The 21,315-nt window shown below is 36.2% G+C and overlaps 1 protein-coding gene across 18 annotated transcripts in view; it reads right to left on the reverse strand.

Annotated features, from left to right (window-relative positions):
- Positions 1-21,315, reverse strand: part of SLC16A7 (solute carrier family 16 member 7) — a 196,631-nt gene that overhangs the window by 5,877 nt on the left and 169,439 nt on the right. For all 18 annotated transcript variants that reach the window (XM_086403917.1, XM_086403910.1, XM_086403923.1 and 15 more), the window contains 2 exons: positions 6,631-6,774; positions 370-1,185 (listed from right to left, as the gene is read on the reverse strand). In XM_086403917.1, coding sequence (XP_086260043.1) covers positions 370-1,185; positions 6,631-6,774 — 960 coding nt within the window. The remainder of the gene's footprint in view (positions 1-369; positions 1,186-6,630; positions 6,775-21,315) is intronic.

Below are 21,315 nucleotides of genomic sequence, written 5' to 3' on the forward strand. Positions count from 1 at the left end.
AGCATTACTTTAAAGTTTTGACTTATTTTTAAAAAACAAGAGAAATTTGTTTACCAATGATAAAGTGATATTTTATTTTTATATTTTTAACAATACAAGTTGATATAGGTAAAAATCTGCAAGTCATGCTAATTATCAGTCTAATTTAAATTCTCAAGTTCATAATACCAGGCTATAAATGAAATTTTTGTCTAAAATAGACTAATTAGGAAATTTAAAATATATAATAAGGCTAAAATTAACACATCTACAGTCTTTTAGGGTATTAGTTGTCTATCATTACAAACCACATTTACACTACAAAGAAAGTCTCAGCTAATGGATATTAATTTTATGCTATTTTCTTTCTTTGATGATAAATATTCTTACCAGCAAGAGGAGGACCAAGGAGGACAGGACAGCACTCCACAACTGTGACGAGTCCCACAGCACTGGAAAATCTTTGAGCACCAACAAGGTCCATGAGCGTTTCAAAGAGGACACTGCTAACACTCCCAAATCCAAGACCAAAAAATACAGCATACACCACCAGGCTTGTGTAGTCCTCAGCCAACGCACATAAGAGATGACAGATTCCAGTGAACATCACTGCGAAACTGAAGAAGTACTGGATTCGGGGTCGGATTAATTTGGAATTGGCAATAAGTCCTACAGTAGGTCTGGCAAACATATCAACAAAAGCCATAACAGAGAGCAAGAAAGCTGCAGAATACTCATCAATTCCTTTGTCTTTAGCATATGGAGCCAAGAATATAACAGGGGCGAAGAACCCCAGAAACATAATGACATTTCCAGATAAGTATATCAGAAATCCTCTATGCTTAAAAAGGGAGAAATCTAAATATTTATTAATTTCTTCCCATGCTGATAACTTTTTTTGTCTTTTCTTCATACTGCAATCAGTTTCTCTTACACCAACCTTATTTTTAGACTCAGTACTTGCTTTGGGTTCAACAGGTCTCATAAGGGACCCAGCCACACAGCAGTTCAATAGTAAACCTCCCAAAATCATGAAGCTTCCCTTCCAACCATAAGTATTAAAGAGGTACTGATTGAAAGGAGCCAAAGTACTTAAGAAAACAGGACTTCCTGCCATTGCAAGGCCATTCGCTACAGGTCGTTTCTTATAGAAGTATTTGCCAATGATTGTTAAGGCAGGCTGCAGGTTGAAGGCCAGACCTAAACCTAAAAAGAACAAAACAAAAGGAAGAAAAAAACACATTATGCCACTCACATAAGAAATCACTTGTCAAAATGTACATTCAAGTGGAGATGGCAGAATGAAAAGGCAACAGCACACAGTAAATAAAAAATTTTTAAATTTTAAAAATTACATATTGTCAATAAGATACCACATAAACAAAAAGGTTCTCATAACTAGACATCTGAGATGCAAGACTGTTTCATAGCCCTTTCCTTTTAAAACACAAAAATAAAACCAAGAACTTCTTCTAATGTTGCAACAATCAGAGAATAGGTGGAAATTGGAACACAGTTCATTAGTTCTTAGTCATAACCACTTAATTCCATAAATAAATTAATTTCTCTAACCTCTCTCTTTATATACACATGCAGAGAATAGATATTTTCCTTAAGGGCAAGAGTGTATTTAAAACATGAATACTTTCTTTTCAGTACAGAATAGACTAAACAGATTAAAAAGGTTGTCATTTATAAATAATCTTAGATCTCCTGTAGGTATATCTTTTAAAGCTATGCAAATAATAAAAAAGAGTAATAAATTCATGCCATTAATTTCATGTTCTTCATCCCTCACGTTACACATTTCATAACTACAGAGGTGAATGTATATTAACTAAAAAATAATTTTAGCTGACTGTTTATATGGGTCAAAAGTTTCTGCTGTCTAGGGACACCCTGACAGTGCTGAGTTAGCTCATCAAGATACTATTTGGCAACAAAAATGAATATTTGTTAAAAAAGTAAATACAAGTGATTTACACAAACTACCTCTCTTTACCCTTTAGCCTAGACATGATTCTGTGTTATTTAGGATCTATAGAAGTAGGAATTCTTTGGCATTTACCAATTTATGCAAATTTGAGACAGTATTACAAATTGGTTAAGTATTTAGATTCCAGGACACTGGGTTCTGATTAAGTATATCTGGCAAATACTTAATGCAAATCTCTAATACAAATATTTGTATTTAATATTTGTAATAGTATTCAGATTGATTATATTCTTTGAAGCCAAAGATGAAGAAGCTCTATACAGTCAGTAAAAACAAGACGAGTGGCTCAGATCATGAACTCCTGATTGGCAAATTCAGATTTAAATTGAAGAAAGTAGGAAAAACCACTAGACCATTCAGGTATGACTTAAATCAAATCCCTTATGATTATACAGTGGAAGTGAGAAATAGATTCAAGGGACTAGATCTGATAGACAGAGTGCCTGATGAACTATGGATGGAGGTTCTTGACACTGTACAGGAGACAGGGATCAAGACCATCCCCATGGAAAAGAAACGCAAAAAAGCAAAATGGCTGTCTGAGGAGGCCTTACAAATACCTGTGAAAAGAAGAGAAGCCAAAAGCAGAGGAGAAAAGGAAAGATATAAGCATCTGAATACAGAGTTCCAAAGAATAGCAAGGAAAAATAAGAAAGCCTTCTTCAAGCGATCAATGCAAAGAAATAGAGGAAAACAACAGAATGGGAAAGACTAGAGAACTCTTCAAGAAAGTTAGAGATACCAAGGGAACATTTCATGCAAAGATGGGCTCAATAATGGACAGAAATGGTACGGAACTAACAGAAGCAAAAGATATTAAGAAGAGGTGGCAAGAATACACACAAGAACTGTACAAAAAAGATCTTCATGACCCAGATAATCACGATGGTGTGATCACTCACCTAGAGCCAGACATCCTGGAGTGTGAATTCAAGTGGGCCTTAGGAAGCATCTCTACGAACAAAGCTAATGGAGGTGATAGAATTCCAGTTGAGCTATTTCAAAACCTGAAAGCTGATGCTGTGAAAGTGCTACACTCAATATGTCAGCAAATTTGGAAAACTCAGCAGTGGCCACAGGACTGGAAAAGGTCAGTTTTCATTCCATCCCAAAGAAAGGCAATGCCAAAGAATGCTCAAACTACTGCACAATTGCACTCATCTCACACGCTAGTAAAGAATTGCTCAAAATTCTCCAAGCTAGGCTTCAGCAATACGTGAACCATGAACTTCCAGATGTTCAAGCTGGTTTTAGAAAAGGTAGAGGAACCAGAGATCAAATTGCCAACATCCGCTGGATCATTGAAAAAGCAAGAGAGTTCCAGAAAAACATCGCTTTCTGCTTTATTGACTATGACAAAGCCTTTGACTATGTGGACCACAACAAACTGTGGAAAATTCTGAAAGAGATGGGAATACCAGACCACCTGACCTGCTCTTGAGAAACCTATATACAGGTCAGGAAGCAAGAGTTAGAACTGGACATGGAACAACAGACTGGTTCCAAATAGGAAAAGGAGTATGTCAAGGCTGTATATTTAATTTACATGCAGAGTACATGATGAGAAATGCTGGGCTGGAAGAAGCGCAATTGGAATCAAGATTTCCGGGAGATATATCAATAACCTCAAATATGCAGATGACACCACCTTTATAGCAGAAAGTGAAGAGGAACTAAAAAGCCTCTTGATGAAAGTGAAAGAGGAGTGAAAAAGTTGGCTTAAAACTACACATTCAGAAAATGAAGATCACGGCATGTGGTCCCATCACTTCATGGGAAATAGATGGGGAAACAGTGGAAACAGTGTCAGACTTTATTTTTTTAGGCTCCAAAATCACTGCAGATGGTGATTGCAGCCATGAAATTAAAAGACACTTACTCCTTGGAAGGAAAGTTAATAGCAACCTAGATAGCATATTGAAAAGCAGAGACATTACTTTGCCAACAAAAGTCCATCTAGTCCAGGCTATGGTTTTTTCAGTAGTCGTGTATGGATGTGAGAGTTGGACTGTGAAGAAAGCTGAGTGCCAAAGAATTGATGCTTTTGAACTGTGGTGTTGGAGAAGACTCTTGAGAGTCCCTTGGACTGCAAGGAGATCCAACCAGTCCATCCTAAAGGAGACCAGTCCTAGGTGTTCATTGGAAGGACTGATGTTGAAGCTGAAGTTCCAATACTTTGGCCACCTGATGCGAACAGCTGACTCATTTGAAAAGACCCTGATGCTGGAAAAGATTGAGGGCACGAAGAGAAGGGGACGACAGAGGATGAGATGATTGGATGGCATTACCGCCTCAATGGACATGAGTTTCAGTAGACTTTGGGAGTTGATGATGGATAGGGAGGCCTGGCATGCTGCGGTTCATGGGGTCGCAAAGAGTCAGACACAGCTGAGCAACTGATTTGAACTGAACTGAATAGTGTTCCAAAAAACTGATATGAAGGAACCAGTAATCAGCTTTGATGAATGACAGGGCAGTATGCTCTCTGATTCTACCTTAGCCATACTTGTGAGATATGCAGAATGAGTGTAGATCCAACGTCTAAGTAATGAAACTATTGTCAGCAGCTGGTAAGAGGAAGGACTCAAATTCCCAGGAATTGTGCTTCGAGGTTCACATTTCTTTACCTATGCCATCTTCCTCCCTGTGCCCCTATTCTGTCACCTGGAATTTTGCTTTCACATGTTAATGCAAGTTTTCCTTAGGAGTTTGTGGTCATCTATTTCCTACCTGGCATGGTAAAAGGAGCATGGCACTTGAAAATATCTAAGTCTCCCTCAACTACTTACTTATGTGTACTACTGGGCAAAACACTTAGAGTTCTTAAATTCCAGTTTTTTCAACAAGAACATAAAAGGGTTTTGCTAAAATCAAGTGAGGTCTACAGCTCCAAGATGATGTATAATGTTGTTGTGATGATGATTATTATATGCTAGTATTTATTTAAAAAGTGACAAAATGCTGGATATTCTGTAAAGTATCATATATTCATTTTCAAACAAATGAATGAATATATAGTTCATTGAATATATGGTTCATGAATATATAGTTTATTTTTACAAATGAATATATGGTTCCTCCTACATATTTCCTTTTCCTCCCAAAGGAAAGAGCTATCATTTTTTCCATTTTAAAGACAAAGAGATGGAGGCATAAGGAAGGGTATTTATCCACGATCACACAGCTAATATGTGCTGAGTTAGGTTTAAAAGCTAGACCTGAATGATTTCAAATACCAAGAAGTACTGGCTGATAATGACTTAAGATAAATCTCTTATGGTTATATTTAATGGTTGACTAGAAGCACCAGAGCCTTTGAGACTCAAATAAATTGAACTGAAGTTAGAATAACATAAAATACAATTGATATTTATGATACGGTAACATCAAAACCATCTTTTTCCTAATACATGACTTTGTGGGCCCAGCCTGAATTCTATGGCCAAATGAAATATAGCTGACCCTTGAACAATGTGGGGTTTAAGGCTCACCCTCTACACAGCTGAAAATCTATGTATCATTTATAGCCAGCTCGCCTTAGGACTCAGCCAATCACGGCCTGAGTAGTAGAGTAGACCCCTGCAGTTCAAATCCATGTTGTTCAAGGTCAGCTGTACCTAGTATTTCTTCACAAAGAAACGGTATTCTCTCCACCATGACAATTCTTAGATATAAGAAGATTCTCATTTAGAATGTCAAAGATGTTTTACAAAGTCAAAAAAGAAGAGTTGTCCATAGGTTGTAAAGAGTAGATTTTAACATCACTATTACTGTAGGCTTTAATATATCTAATTTTTCAATCAGATGATGCATTAATCCAAGGTCAGACTGACTTAAAGTCATAAAAAATACATTTACCTTTTTATCTGTAATCAAAAGGAAATAATTAAATTTCTTTATATATTGAAGTCTAATTTTTCTAAAACTTTGAATGTAAATTTGTGTAATGCAATTTGCTATTGACGCTAATAAAGATCATATTTTCCAAATGTGCGTAATCAGGTAGCTAGAGTCTACAGACATGCTTAAGAAACAACTCTAACCAAATGACAGGAACTCACTTTAAAATATTTGTGTTTAGTGACAAATGTGTCTTTCAAATTTTAAAATAGAATCCTTTAGTAAGAAAAGGTAGGGAGGCTCATGCAGAGCTCTATCACTAATTAGAATACAGGCAACAATTCTATGTTAAAGCTAAATCAAAGAATCCAGGAAACATCTTTTTTGACATAATTTTTAACCTATTATGAGTGATCAGTCAGACACTAATAGTAATAAATAATTAAAGCATTTTTTTTTGAAATGAAGCTATTTATATGCCAGAGAGTCTGTGTCCACAATATCACCTTCATAGCCTGAAGATTAAATGTTTAAACAGTAAAAACAAACCAAAGAAGTTTTCTTTTTGACATTTATATTATAGCCATAACATGTCTGATAACTTGCTTTTTCCATTTCTTGAAATTAGTATGATTGGTCAGCCTATAGCCAGGAGTTTAACATACCAGATGACAATACTTTAAAGTATATAGCATCTGATATTAAAAAAAAAAATCAAAGAAAATAAGAATGTTCTATTGCTCATGCTTCTGACAGAACTTTGCAAACAGTAGAAGTGTTAAGAAAAAATAAGCTGAAAGCAAATCTTCACTTACCGCAAATTAATCCCATTGTGAAGTAAAGCTCTACTACGTTGGTACTGTAAGAGGCCGAGACCATACCCAAACAGCATAACAAACCTCCTACCATCACCACTGGCCGGCTACCATATTTATTCACCAAAACACTACTTATAGGACCTGAGGTAGAGAAGAAGTTAAGAAATATTCAGTTGCTGGGTTATTTATTTATTTATAACATTTGTTAATTTTGAAAGTTGAGAAAACACATTTTAACAATCAAAGAAAAGTATTAGTTCATATGAAACAACATGAAAACTTTTCAATACTTTCCAATCCATTTGACTGGTTGTCTTTACCCATATATCTACAAGCACATAAAATAATAAATTAGAATTGTTTAATATCAAGTTTGGTAGGACCATAATAATTCAACTTCTGACAGAAAAGCTTTTTAATGAGACATAGCTAACCTTGTTGTTGTTGTTAATCTCTAAGTCATATCTGACTCTTTTGCATTCCCCATAGACTGTAGCACACCAGGCTCCACTGTCCATGGGATTTCCCAAGCAAGAACGTTGGAGGGAAGTGCCATTTCCTTCTCCAGGAGATTTTCCTGACCAGGGGTCAAACCCGTGTCTCCTATATTGGCAGGCAGATTCTTTAATGCTGAGCCACTGAGGAAGCCCTAAATATCTTAATAAATGGAGATGAATTTATTTATTAAAAATTTAAGGGTTATATACATAATCTATCTCTTAGAATTTTACTTTCTGGAATAATGTGTGTTTAGGCACACAGATATATGCCTTTAATTGAAGCTGACTTGTTTTTATTATACCCCACTGTGACTTTTTAATACCATATTTTTTATTTTAAGACCCCAACTCTTTACAAATCTCATTATATTAGAAATGAGGATTCTTATACTGACAGTCTCTTAACAATCCCTGTTCATCAGGGGCCACCAAGGGTAGTAATGTTGCTTCCATGCCTTAGGTATGTTTGAATTCATTTCAATTTGGCCACTCAGTCATGTCAGACTCTTTGCGACCCCATGGACTGCAGCATCCCAGGCTTCCCTGTCCATCACCAACTCCTGGAGCTTACTCAAACTCATGGCCATCGAGTCGGTGATGCCATCCAACCATCTCATCCTCTGTCATCCCCTTCTCTCACCTTCAATCTTTCCCAGCATCAGGGTCTTTTCAAATGAGTCAATTCTTCTCATCAGGTGGCCAAAGTATTGGAGTTTCAGCTTCAACATCAGTCCTTCCAATGAACATTCAGGACTGATTTCCTTTATGATTGACTGGTTTGATCTCCTTGCATTCCCAGGACTCTCAAGAGTCTTCTCCAACAGCACAGTTCAAAAGCATCAATTCTTCAGCACTCAGTTTTCTTTATGGTCCAAATCTCACATCCATACATGACTACTGGAAAAATCATAACTTTGACTAGACAGACCTTTGTTGACAAAGTAGTGTCTCTGCTTTTTTAATATACTATCTAGGTTGGTCATAGCTTTTCTTCCAAGGAGTAAACATCTTTTCATTTCATGGCTGCACTCACCATCTGTGGTGATTTTGGAGCCCAAAAACATAAAGTCTGACACTGTTTCCATTGTTTCCCCATCTATTTGCCATGAAGTGATTGGACCAGATGCCATGATCTTAGTTTTCTGAATGTTGAGCTTTAAGCCAACTTTTTCACTCACTTCTTTCACTTTCACTGAGAGGCTCTTTAGTTCCTCTTTGCTGTCTGCCGTAAGGGTGGTGTCATCTGCATATTTGAGGTTATTGATATATCTCCCAGCAATCTTGTTTCCAGCTTGTGCTTTATCCAGGCCGGCATTTTGCATGATATACTCTGCAGGATGACAACATATAGCCTTGACATACTCCTTTCCCAATTTGGAACCAGTCTGTTCTTCCATGTCCAGTTCTAAGTGTTGCTTCTTAACCTGCATAGATTTCTTAGGAGGCAGGTAATGTGATCTGGTATCCTCATCTCTTGAATTTTCCATAGTTTGTTGTGACCTATACAGTCAAAGGCTTTGGCATAGTCAATAAAGCAGAAGTAGATGTTTTTCTGGAATTCTCTTTCTGTTTTGATGATCCAACAGATGTTGGCAATCTGATCTCTGGTTCCTCTGTCTTTTCTACATCCAGCTTGAATATCTGGAAGTTCACGGTTCATGTACTATTGAAGTCTGGCTTGGAGAATTTTGAACATTACTTTACTAGCGTGTGAGATGAGTGCAACTGTGCGGTAGTTTGAGCATTCTTTGGCATTGCCTTTCTTTGGGATTGGAATGAAAACTGACTTTTTCCAGTCCTATGGCCACTGCTGAGTTTTCCAAATTTGTTGGCATATAGATTTTAGCACTTTATTATTTTTTTAATTTAATTTTATTTTTTAACTTAACAATAATGTATTGGTTTTGCCATATATCAAAATGAATCTGGGATTTGAAATAGCTCAACTGGAATTATTAGGTTATATTTCTGTGGCTTGGTTAGACAATGACGATTCCCCACATTTCAACCAAACCATTTGAAAAAGTAATATGAATCCTGATTGTTGTCTGAAAAAGCTTCTGTTGATACTTTCTGGTAACATCCAGTCCAGGTTCCATGCATGATACTGGATGCTTGGGGCTGGTGCACTGGGACGACCCAGAGGGATGGCACGGGGAGGGAGGAGGGAGGAGGGTTCAGGATGGGGAACACGTGAATACCTGTGGCGGATTCATGTTGATACATGGCAAAACCAATACAATATTGTAAAGTTAAAAAATAAAATAAAATATTTAAAAAAAAAAACTTTTAGAATAGGTGCAGCAGTTTAGATGGAATAGCCAGAGAAAATGGAGGCTCTCTCTATTAAGACAGGCACCTCACGAAAAAGGAACAATCTTAGTGTGGGAAACAGGCACATTGAACACTCTGACTCAAAAATCAGTTTTGAACAGCTAGATACTGAATAGGATGATGTTTTAGGAGTGCCTTATGCAATGTGTTTTATGTACATTTTCTGATGTATGTGTATGTGTGTGCATATAAAATATTTAGGAGTGATCAAAATGATTAAAATAATTTATGTTTCTGTCTAAAAAAACTATTTTGGAAATAAAAATTCTAAATATTAGAAGAGTTGGGTCTTATTTTAATATGCAGAATTTCTTTCTTTAGTGGTGCTTTATAAAATAGTGATGCAACTTAACAATCTTAGATTCAGTGAAAGTCCATACCTCTTTATAAGGCCTGTCCAAATGTAAACTATTTGCTTTGACATTTCTTTTTAGCTTAAAATTATATTTCATCTGAAACTAATGGTTCTGTTTTGAGCAAAAACATTACATTAGGTCAGAATTCTCAGCCCAATATATAGGCTAGAAAAAACGAAATGATTTTTAGTTAATATTAAACTTTAAAAATTTGCATTACATTTGAGAACTTCTACATGGATGGTGTTTAAAACACACTGAGATTCAATTATCAGTAGAGCCTTAGTCGAAAATTCCATGGATGGAGGAGCATGGTAGGTTACAGTCCATGGGGTTGCAAAGAGTCAGACATGACTTAGCAACTTCACTTTCTTTCTTTCTATATTTCCTTTTTGAGAGGAAAATGGCAACCCACTCTGGTGTTCATGCCTGGAGAATCCCACGGACAGAGGGGCCTGGTGGGCTACAGTCTATGAGGTTGCAACTAACACACACACAAACCTTATCTTAGTCACTCTATCACACAGCTATACTTAGTATTTTTATTCTTATGCATAAATATAAATACTCATGGCCAAATAGTATTAAATATTACTCCACAATCTTTCTAAGGGATATTGGTAATAACACATAATTTTATAAAAAGAACTCAAAAACAGAATACCACATTTTGCGTTTAATACCAAACAAAATAAAACTAAAAAAGGCCATATATAAGATAGCTCTATAAGATCAATGGGTTTCCTTGCTGGCTTAGCAGTAAAGAATCTGCCTACAGTGCAGATTCCTGCATTGGATTCGATCCCTGTGTTGGGAAGATTTCCTGCAGAATAAAATGGCTACCCACTCCAGAATTCTTGCCTAGGAAATCTCATGGACAGAAAAACCTGGTGGGCTACAGTCCATGGGTTTGCAAAAGAGTTGGACAACTTAGCAACTAAACAACAATGGTAAGATCAAAGGGTTGGAGGGGGAAAAAAATCAATGAAAATTGTACAAGATAATGTGAAAAGAATAGAATTCTGTCCCTATTATGGAAAAACTCATCTGAAGAAATTTTATATATATTATATATAAAATATAATTATTTATTATAACATATATAGTAGTTAGGAAATGAATGCTTTAAGTAAAAGCATAAAGTTAAATTCAAATAGCCTTTATGAGAAGGGGAGAGTCAGAATCAATTGATTAACTTGATTAATAACTGAATTTAGGTGTGGATTCCTTTTTTAAAATAATCGATTCAATTCAGTTCAACTCAGATCAGTTCAGTGCAGCATTTCCTGAGCTCCTAGTATAAAGTCACTTGACAGACACCAAAGATAAAGTAGCAAAACACAACTATAATCGTCAATGCATTATGTTCCAGAGGAAGAAATAATCAACAAGTTATTTTAAGAACTGTGATGGATGTTTTGATAGATATTATATTATCAGAGATACTTATCAATACTTGGACTAATAACAATGATTTCTTCTCAGTTTCACTGATATTACATATTCTGTTTTATATGTGATGCCTGGATAACTAACAAATGGGCTAACTGATTACTATGTTTTATAAATATGTTAGCCTAAATAGTATAAATTGAAAATTGAAAACAATCTAGGAATCAAAACCTCATTTGCAACATATGGGAAATAATAGAGGGGGATAACCATATGAAGACAATTTCCCATTACTGTGACTGATTAAAGGTAGCCACTAAAGAAATTATTTAGAAGTGTCAGCACATTTTGGGGGGGGGCAGGCTTTGATAAATTCTATAGTGGCATCCATCAAGATGCAATGAGAGTTCTAATTTTAATAAATAACTTTATATTAGACAACTTAGTTAAATGATATCCTTTAATGAATATGCTCACACAATTATAATTTTTTCTAGCACAAAAAGATATACTTTATAAGTGATTTACTTAGAAATAATCAACATTCCATATCCCTCAATAGTAAATGCTTATGTCATAAATTATTTTACTTTGTAATGATTATAGACAGAAAATTAAAGTTATGATATGGAAATAAAATATTCTTATTTTATAAGGTATCTCTAAATGCTTAATATTAGCCTCAGGAGACCTCTAACATTAGATATAAAAACACAATACCATCCAACATCTCTCTCCAACCTTAAAAGCAACTTGGTTTATTACAATAACAAGAAAAAAGTTTCAAGAAAATAAATTCTGATTGTATATGATTTTTGTTAAACATGAACTAGCTTCACAGGTGTCCCTTGTTGAGGAATCTTAGGACTAATTATATTCTGAGTACATTCATTCATTCATTTATTAATTCAATCATGCCAAAAGTTTTTACTCAGCATGTGTTTTTTAAGTAATCATAGTCCTTAATCACTAGTTATGTCAAAAAGGGAAAATCCACCTGCTGAGAGAGTAATATCTGAGCCTGTATGTTGGTAGAGCAAAGGTACTGCTTATCAGAATGCTTTATTCTATTTGTCAAGCAGTTAAAAGAAATAGTATGCAAGAATAATAATATCTTTGTTCCAAAAACATACACAAAAATATCAGACTATATTAAATCAGACTCATCTAGCCACTTATCTTCTGATCCAGCTTTCCAATCTATCTCAGAATTTTAGTGTCACATACAATGGCCACTTTCATACTAGCTGTGAAGTTGTAAAGGAGGACTTCATCAGAGAGCAAAGTAAGGATCAAAATATTTTCCCCCATTGTTCAGCTACTTCTTTGTCTTCTAAAAGCTACTTCTGTCTTTTATGGATGCGGCTCCATAAAGTGAAAGTGAAAGTGAAGTCGCTCAGTCGTGTCTGACTCTTTGCGACCCCATGGACTGTAGCCTACTAGGCTCCTCTCTCCATGGGATTCTCCAGGCAAGAGTACTGGAGTGGGTTGCCATTTCCTTCTTCAGGGGATCTTCCCGACCCAGGGATCGAACCTGCGTCTCCCGCATTCCAGGCAGACGCTTTATCCTCTGAGCCACCAGGGAAGCCCTATGGATGTGGCGCCATAACGCTCAGCAAAAGAATATTAATTCTAGCAAGGAAGTTTTTGTGGGTTCTTATAAATTACACCATTTGCCTATTCTTAGAATTCCTGCTGGACTTAGAGTTGGTAACACACACATGAACAAAACACTTTATTGGTTTGAACATGAACAAAACCATTTTATTGGTTTGAGTCTTCTTCATACAATCTGTCCTAAGGTAACTGCCATATGGTAATAGTAATGTTACTCGCTCAGTCGTGTCTGACTCTTTGAGACCCCATGGACTGTAGTCCACCAGGCTCCTCTGTCCATGGAATTCTCCAGGCAAGAATACTGGAGTGGGTAGCCATGCCCTTCTCCAGGGGATCTTCCTGACCCAGGGTACTATTATTATTCATCAACATTTATCAAATTATTACTCTTTGTAGGAAACATGCTGAGAATTCTACATGCATTATTGCATTTGATTTTCATGGCCTAAATAACTAATTGCCTAATTAAAGCTATTAACAGTTGATAAAACTGAGATGTGCAGTGTTCAGATTACTTTTTCAAGGTCAACATCAATATTCATGGTAGGATGTAGATATGAGCCCAGGATCATCTGATTATAAAACTTGTGCTCTTAACTACTGTGCAGAAAAGAGTTAACGTAAGCAGAGCTAAGGCTGCTATCCTTACGAAAGCCTGCTTTCAATATTGGCTCCTGGCTGGCATCTGGGAACCTGGATTTCAGCAATGTTCCCATCACTCCCTACAGATAAGAGTGGCTCACTATACCTGCATTGTTTTTATAAACAATGCAATTTATGTGGTACGCCTGCTTTCCTTGTGGGAGTCTGGAATTTTGGTACATGCCAGATGGGGAATGTCAGTTGAACAACCCAGTAGAAATCTTAAGCATCGAGTCTCTAATGAAGTTTCTGTAGAACTCATTTCACACGTGTTGTCACAACTTGTTGATGAAGGAATTAAGCCCATCCTTTGTGATTTTATAGGGAGAGGACTCTTGGAAGTGTGGACCTCATTTCCTCCATTCTTGGTACCCCATACTTTTCTCTGGTTATTTTCTCATTTTACTTCCTTTCATTTTAGTAAATAACAGTCATGAAAAAGACAATGTTGAATCACTAATTACTGTTGTTGTTTAGTCGCTAAGCTGTGTCCAACTCTTTTGTGATACCATGGACTATAGCCCGCCAAGCTCCTCTGTTTATGGGACTTTCCAGGCAAGAATACTGAAGTGGGTGGCTGTTTCCTTCTCCAGGTGATCTTCCCAACCCAGGGATCGAACCTGCAACTCCTGCATTACAGGTGGACCTTTAACCATTGAGCCACCAAGGAAGCTCAATTACAGAAATGCAAACCAAAACTACAATGAGATATCACCTCACACCAGTCAAAATGGTTATCATCAAAAAAATCCACAAACAATAAATGGTGGAGAGGGTACAGAGAAGGAACCACTCCTACACTGTTGATGGGAATGTTTATTGCTATAGCCACTATAAAGAACAGTATGGGAAAACTTAAAAACTAAAAAAAGAGCTACCACCTGACCCTGCAATCCCACTCCTGGGCATATATCCAGAGAAAAACATGGTTCAAAAGGAAACATGCACCCTTATACTCATGGCACCACTATTTACAATAGTCAAAACATGGAAGCAACCAAAATGCCTATCAACAGAGAAATGGATAAAGAAGATGTGATACATATATGCAATGGAATATTACTCAATCATTAAATAGAATGAAATGTTGCCATTTGCAGCAACATGGATGTACCTAGGGAAGGTCATACTGAGTGAAGTAAGTCAGACAGAGAAGGAGAAATATCATTATGACATCCTTTATATACGGAATCTAAAAAATGATACACATGAACTTACAAAACAGCAATAGACTCATAGACTCAGAGAACAAATTTATCGTTGCAGGGGATGGGGGAGGGATGGGGGAATGATGGGGAAAGAGACAAAGAGTTTGGGATGGACATGTACACACTGCTATATTTAAAGTGGACAACCAACAAGGACCTACTGTATAACACATGGAACTCTCCTCAGTGTTATGTGGCAGCCTGGACGAGAAGGGAGTTTAGGGGAGAATGGATACGTGTATATATATGGCTGAGTCCCTTTGCTATCCATCTGAAATTATCACAACATTGTTAACCAGCTATACCTCAATACAAAATAAAAAGATTTTTTTTTCATTAAAATGGCATTTTAATTCCTTCAAATCTTTCTAGCTAATCATCAAAAGTGCTCTTACAGACTCAATAAAACTACTGTATCCCTCCTACTGTTAACTTCAAATTTTGTATATTGTTCTAAACACAGATTTTTGTTACATATTTTTAAAGTATGTGACATACAAACATGAATATGTGAACTGGTATATTCTTTTGGTATATTGTTATTCTGTTCTGTAAACATGAACTCATAGTGCTTATTTTTATTTCTTTTGAATATTGCATGAGTACATGATAAATGTGAGACAATTTGTAGAGTATGTTATGTGTTGAACATTTCATAAAATATATTTTATCAATCTAAAACCATGAATTGGGATTGACTATCAATTTGAGTTCTATAAAATTTTTATGCATAGCATAAACACTAACAGAAGAAATGATAAACTGCTATAATTTATTTTTCATTTGCTTTATTTCAAATTTGTATATGTGGTAACCTGTCAAGTCAAATGACAAAAAGCACTAGTGCAGGACTAGAAGAAAGTTGTTTGCAATTACAGAAATTTATCTGTGTTTACTATGACAGTATTTTTCTTACTGATGGAGGTTTTCTAAATTTGAAAGATTTTTCAAAGGAATTTTTTGAAATATAAAATTGTTGCTATTTTCATTTGAGCAGAGGGTAAGATCTTCTTCATTCACTACTTATTAATATGCCTGAGGTTTATTCCTGCACTGAAATTGGGACTGAAAGTCCACCTGGTTTCTCTCCCTCCATGTGATCTCCTTTCATTTGGGGTCAGTGAAAAAACATGAGCAAAGAGTTCCTGATAATTAGGAAGCAGCTATTGCATTTGCTTTTATGAAGGATGAAGATAAAAATGTCACACAGGTAAATCATCTTCAAGGAGCACATTGCTCAATGATAACTATCTCAGTTTGACTAAATAGAGTTCAGTTGGTTGGTTCTACACAAGATGAATCTTATATCAGCTGAAGAGATTCATTGTATTCACACAACACTCATCTAGAATTTTTAGCCCACCAGGCTCTTCTGTTTATGGAATTCTCCAGACAAGAATACAGTAGAGGGTAGCCACTCCTTTCTCTAGGGGATCTCCCCAACCTAGCAATCAAACCCCATTCTCCTGCATTGCAGGCAGATTCTTTACTGCCAAATCCATCAAGAAAACCCATAAGATGGTACACAAAAGTTTTAAAAGAATGGTTTGAGTAGTCATAGAAACCAAAAAAGGGGTTGGTGGCTTAGAGGTGAGATTCTCCATCATGAAGAGTATACATGGAGCAGCTATAGGGTTGGTTGGGTTTTTAATCAGAAGGCTTGGTTTCAGGGATCTCTCTGGTAGTCCAGTAGCTAAGACCCCATGCTCCTTATGGAGGGGGCTGGGGTTCGATACCTGTTCAGGGAACTAGATCCCACATGCTGTAACTAAAGAACCTGTATGTTCCTAAGAAAATGGAAGATTCTGCATGCTACAACGAAGACCTAGTGCAGCTAAATAAATCAGTAAATCAATAAATAAAAGAAGGCCCAGTTTCAACTCAAACCTACTGCCTCAGCACTTAGAAGAATGAACAAGGCCCATGGATTATGATTTCTCCCAATATCTAGTTTCCTCTTATCCCTAAGTAAGAACCCTGATTTGTTGGCTGGATACTCTGCCCCTCCATCTTTTTTTTTTTTTTTTAATTTTATAAGGGAGCATAGTCGATTGACAGTGCCCTCCATCTTAAAAGACTGTTGCTCTGTCTTTCTGGTAGCTATGGCCACATGACTAAGTTCTGGCCAAGAGCCGAAGTGATACAAGGAATTTATCTAGTCCCCTTAAAGGGAAGAGCACACTCCTATTTTTTGCCCCTCTGTCCTGACTTTGCAGCCAAAGACGGAGAAGCTCTAAATAGGCAGTAAGAACAAAACCTGGAGCTGACTGTGGCTCAGATTATGAGCTTGTTATTGCAAAATTCAGGCTTAAATCGAAGAAAGTAGAGAAAACGACTAGGCCATTCATATATGACCTAAATCAAATCCCTTATGATTATAAAGTGGAGGTAAAAAATTCAAGGGATTAAAACTGGTAGACAGAGTGCTTGAAGAACTATGGATGAAGTTCATAACATTGTACATATTTTCTAATGTTGGGGAAGACTCTTGAGAGTCCCTTGGACTGCAAAGAGATCAAACCAGTCAATCCTAAAGGAAATCAACCTTGAATATTTATTGGAAGGACTGATGCTGAAGCTGAAGTTCCAATACTTTGGTCACCTGATGTGAAGAGCTGACTCATTAAAGAATTTCAACTCTAAGCCACTTTCTACATAAACTGACATTGACCTTTTACATATTTGCAATCTAAGATATCCCACCACCTGATGCAAAGAGCTGACTCATTTGAAAAGACCCTGATGCTGGGAAAGATTGAAGGCAGGAGGAGAAGGGGATGACAGAGGATGAGATGGTTGGATGGCATCACCGACTCAATGGGCATGAGTTTAAGTAAATTCCGGGAGTTGGTGATGGACAGGGATGCCTAGTGTGCTGTGGTTCATGGGGTTGCAAAGAGTCAGACACGACTGAGCGACTGAAATGAAGTGAACTGAAGATATATCAACTAATTCAGTGATAGAAAAACTCAATTCCTATTAAATTTTTTATAAAATCCATGAATATCCTCTCATAAAAAAGTATTTAACATCTACTAAATACCTTCTTTTCCTCTAAATTGAAAGTTTACTTCATTTGAAGAATTATCTCAGTGTGATCTAACTATAGAACATTTAAAGTGATTCTGACATATTTCCAATTTTTTAAACTTAACTAAGTTGGAATAGTCTAACTCAATAAGATTTTTAAATGTGAATATGCAATTCAGAATGTATCTTAAAAAGTGTACATGTATATATTTCCACTAGCCTGTCAGGAATATTCAATTTGTATATTGAAGATTTCTGTCTGTTTCAGGCAACTGATAAACAGTATGGCCATTTCCGAAGGACACTAAAATACATTTCTGCTCATGGATATTTTTCCCTCATAATTCTAATTGTGCGTAGGATAGTATGTGAAGTCCTTCTTTCCCCTCCCTCTATTCTTAAAAATTAGTTTTAAATAACACTGCCAGAATGCATTTCATGAACATATCTGTATAATGTAAGCCCTAAAGTTTTAATTACTACACTACTTTGTTCCTATCCCTCTGAAAAGATAGTATTAATATTCTACTTTGTGACATATTTATTTGCATATTTGTTTTAATCAGTAGAATTTCAGCTCTTGGAGGCCAGTGGTGTAATATTATAATTTATTTAGGCATAGGATAAATATATTTCATATAGTAGATAGTAATTTTTAGTTTAATTAGAAATTGTTTTCTAAGTTCATCTGGGATTTTCTTTCTTTCTTTCTTCCTTTTTGGCCTCACTGTGCAGCATGCGGGATCTTCTCTGACCAGGGATTGAACCTGTGCCACTGCATTAGAAGCACAGAGTCTTAACCACTGGACCAACAGGGAAGGACCTAGGATCTTCATATGATGCCACCATCACTACATGGGTGTGATATCAGGATCTAACATAGCAGACAAGATTTTAAAAAGGATATTTAACTATTGGGCTTCTTTCTTGTCTTACCTAAATCATACAGGAAACAAAAATGCAACACATATGCCAAATTAAAGGTCATTTTAGAGATGTGTATATCATCACCATTCATCTAACTCTTCTCTTTAAAAGTGCTTTTGTTTATGAGTAACAATTAGTTTTAAGCAATCAAAAAAGTCCTAACTAAAGGTATGAGAACCACCTGCTCCAATGGCCCTATCATTGTCTACTACAGCTATAGATGTATTTGTGCCATCAATCCAAGGTACATAGTACCAAGAGAATGTGCCCCTAGTATTCCTTGTGCATATTTTATGTAAGTTCTAGAATACTATAAAAGTAACACCAAGTAATAAGAATTAGTATCACCTACTTATTCCAGAGTATACAGTCATCATCAGAGAAATCATAACTAATATTTAATTGAGTCCTCCCTTGGTTAACACTATTAGTTACTGATTGCACTTCTATTTTCTCCTACTTCCTCTCTTGAGAGAATATGGATTCCTTGCAAGAATCTGTTTTTTGCTGTGCAGGCATGTGCTCAGAGAAATAAACTCTATACTGTGGAGAGATTTACTAAAAGAGCCAGTCATAGTAATCTCATTCCCTTCTCCATTGAATGTGCTATGACACAATTCTGGCCAAAGAGTGGAAACCTATTAGGAATTTCTGGGAACGATTTTCCTCTGCTTATAAACAGTTACCACGAAATCCCTAAATGTTGTCTCATTTGCATATGTTTCCTTGAATCACAACAGCCTTCTTGTGAACAGAAAGAGAGCTGGCCTGAGGCCAAAACACAGAAGCTAGCAGTTTCAAGAGCATCACAATAAACTTGGAATCCTAATGATGCCATTCTCTATTCATTCTATATTTCAGAATTCTTATGAATGAAGTGATATGTTTAGGTAGTGTGTGCGTGCATGCCTCCTCAGTCACTTCAGACTCTGTGACCTTATGGACCATAGCCTGCCAAGCTCCTCTGTCCATGGAATTCTCCAGGCAAGAATACTGGAGTGGTTTTCCATGCCTTCCTCCAGGGGATCTTCCTGACCCAGGCTTTGAACCCACAGGAGTGCATTGCAAGCAGGTTCTTTACCACTGAGCCACTGGGGAAACCCATTTAGGTAGTGTGGAAGTCCATTGAGTGTTTATGCTGAAAGCATTCCAGCAGATAAACCTGTAGGAAAATGGATTATTTTTTTCTTAAATACTATGGTACAATATGGGACAGTTTTGAAAATACCAAAAGTAATTATAACAAAAATATTTGATTCAATCACTTGTCTGACTGAGAAGCTGTTATTCAATTTTATTTTGAAGAATTGGATATTTTGTTTAATAGCTTGTTTTACAAGTTTCCTGAAATAAGTGGCATGCAAATTTATTGCATTACACGCATTCATAAATTAAATGAGAACTTTAAGTTGACAAGGGTTTATTGCTGTTCCAAGCTTCATGGAAATTTAGATAATATATGACATTGTCTAGACATGTCTTTGTATTTGGTTTATATTTAACCTCTTTATACAAACTATCATTTACACACACACACACACACACAGACTCTCACACACACATTTATTCACAATACAATTTTTAAGTGTAAGAATAGTTTTAAATCTCATTACTTATAATTAATTGTAGGGCATATACTTTCTAATCTGTGTAACATTGCTGTTAATTTAGGAGACAATACTATCAAAAAAACCTACGTTGAGACATTTTATGTTTTGGTGCTATCTAGAACCTCTATGGGACTTCCCTGGTGGCTCAGACAATAAAGAATCTGCCTGCAATGCAGGAGACTCGGGTTCAATCCCTGTACTGGGAAGATCCCCTGGAGAAGGGAATGGCAACCTACTCCAGTATTCTTGCCTGAAGAATCCCATGGACAGAGGAGCCTGCCAACCCACAGTCCATGGGATCGCAAAGAGTCAGACACAACTGAGCATCTAACACACACACATAGACAGAATCTCTATGAATGGATCCAGCTATATTACTGTTCACAAAGCAAATGTAAATAAATGAATGAATAAAGTCCTTTAACAAATAAATGGTGTATGTTCTGAACGAGAAGTCAACAAGTTCCAGAAACTATTGTACACAACTTGTAGCAACAACACCTGCAGTGAAGATCCACAAAAAAGAGAACTGAATGGATATATGAGATGTGAATACTCGTTTTCAGAAGCAAACATCACAATACTCCAAGAAAATAGAAAGGTATTTGCAGTATATTTTAACTTTTAAAGGTTTTTTAAAAAAATCCTAGACATAAAGTAGAAAATAATATAAAAAAACAAAGGAGTAACTGTAAACATACAGAAAAATGAGCTTAGATTTAGAATGGGAAGTATATTAATCATTTGACCAGAAGTCATTTTCCAAAAAGCTTATTATTGATCATGGGCTTTCTTCTTGAAACGGTTAACTGACTGCCTATCAGCTTCAGAATAAAGGCTAAATACCTAAAAATGAGATATGGCTCATTCATCATGTTACCTGTCTTCAACTTCACAATTTCCCACTTTGCATTTTACATTCTTTCATGATTCATTGTCTGCTTCTTATTCTTCTCTCACCACTAATTTCTACTCATGTTTTGCTCTTCCTTTAAAGACTCAACTTAAACCCCACCATGTCTATGATGGTCTGTCCTTGGAGCCTTGGTCTCATGTTTCCAACCAC

Source organism: Bos grunniens, chromosome 5, assembly GCF_055505025.1.
Source record: "Bos grunniens cultivar Pamir isolate PY7600 chromosome 5, Bosgru_T2T1.0, whole genome shotgun sequence".
In the NCBI taxonomy this organism is placed as follows: domain Eukaryota; kingdom Metazoa; phylum Chordata; class Mammalia; order Artiodactyla; family Bovidae; genus Bos; species Bos grunniens.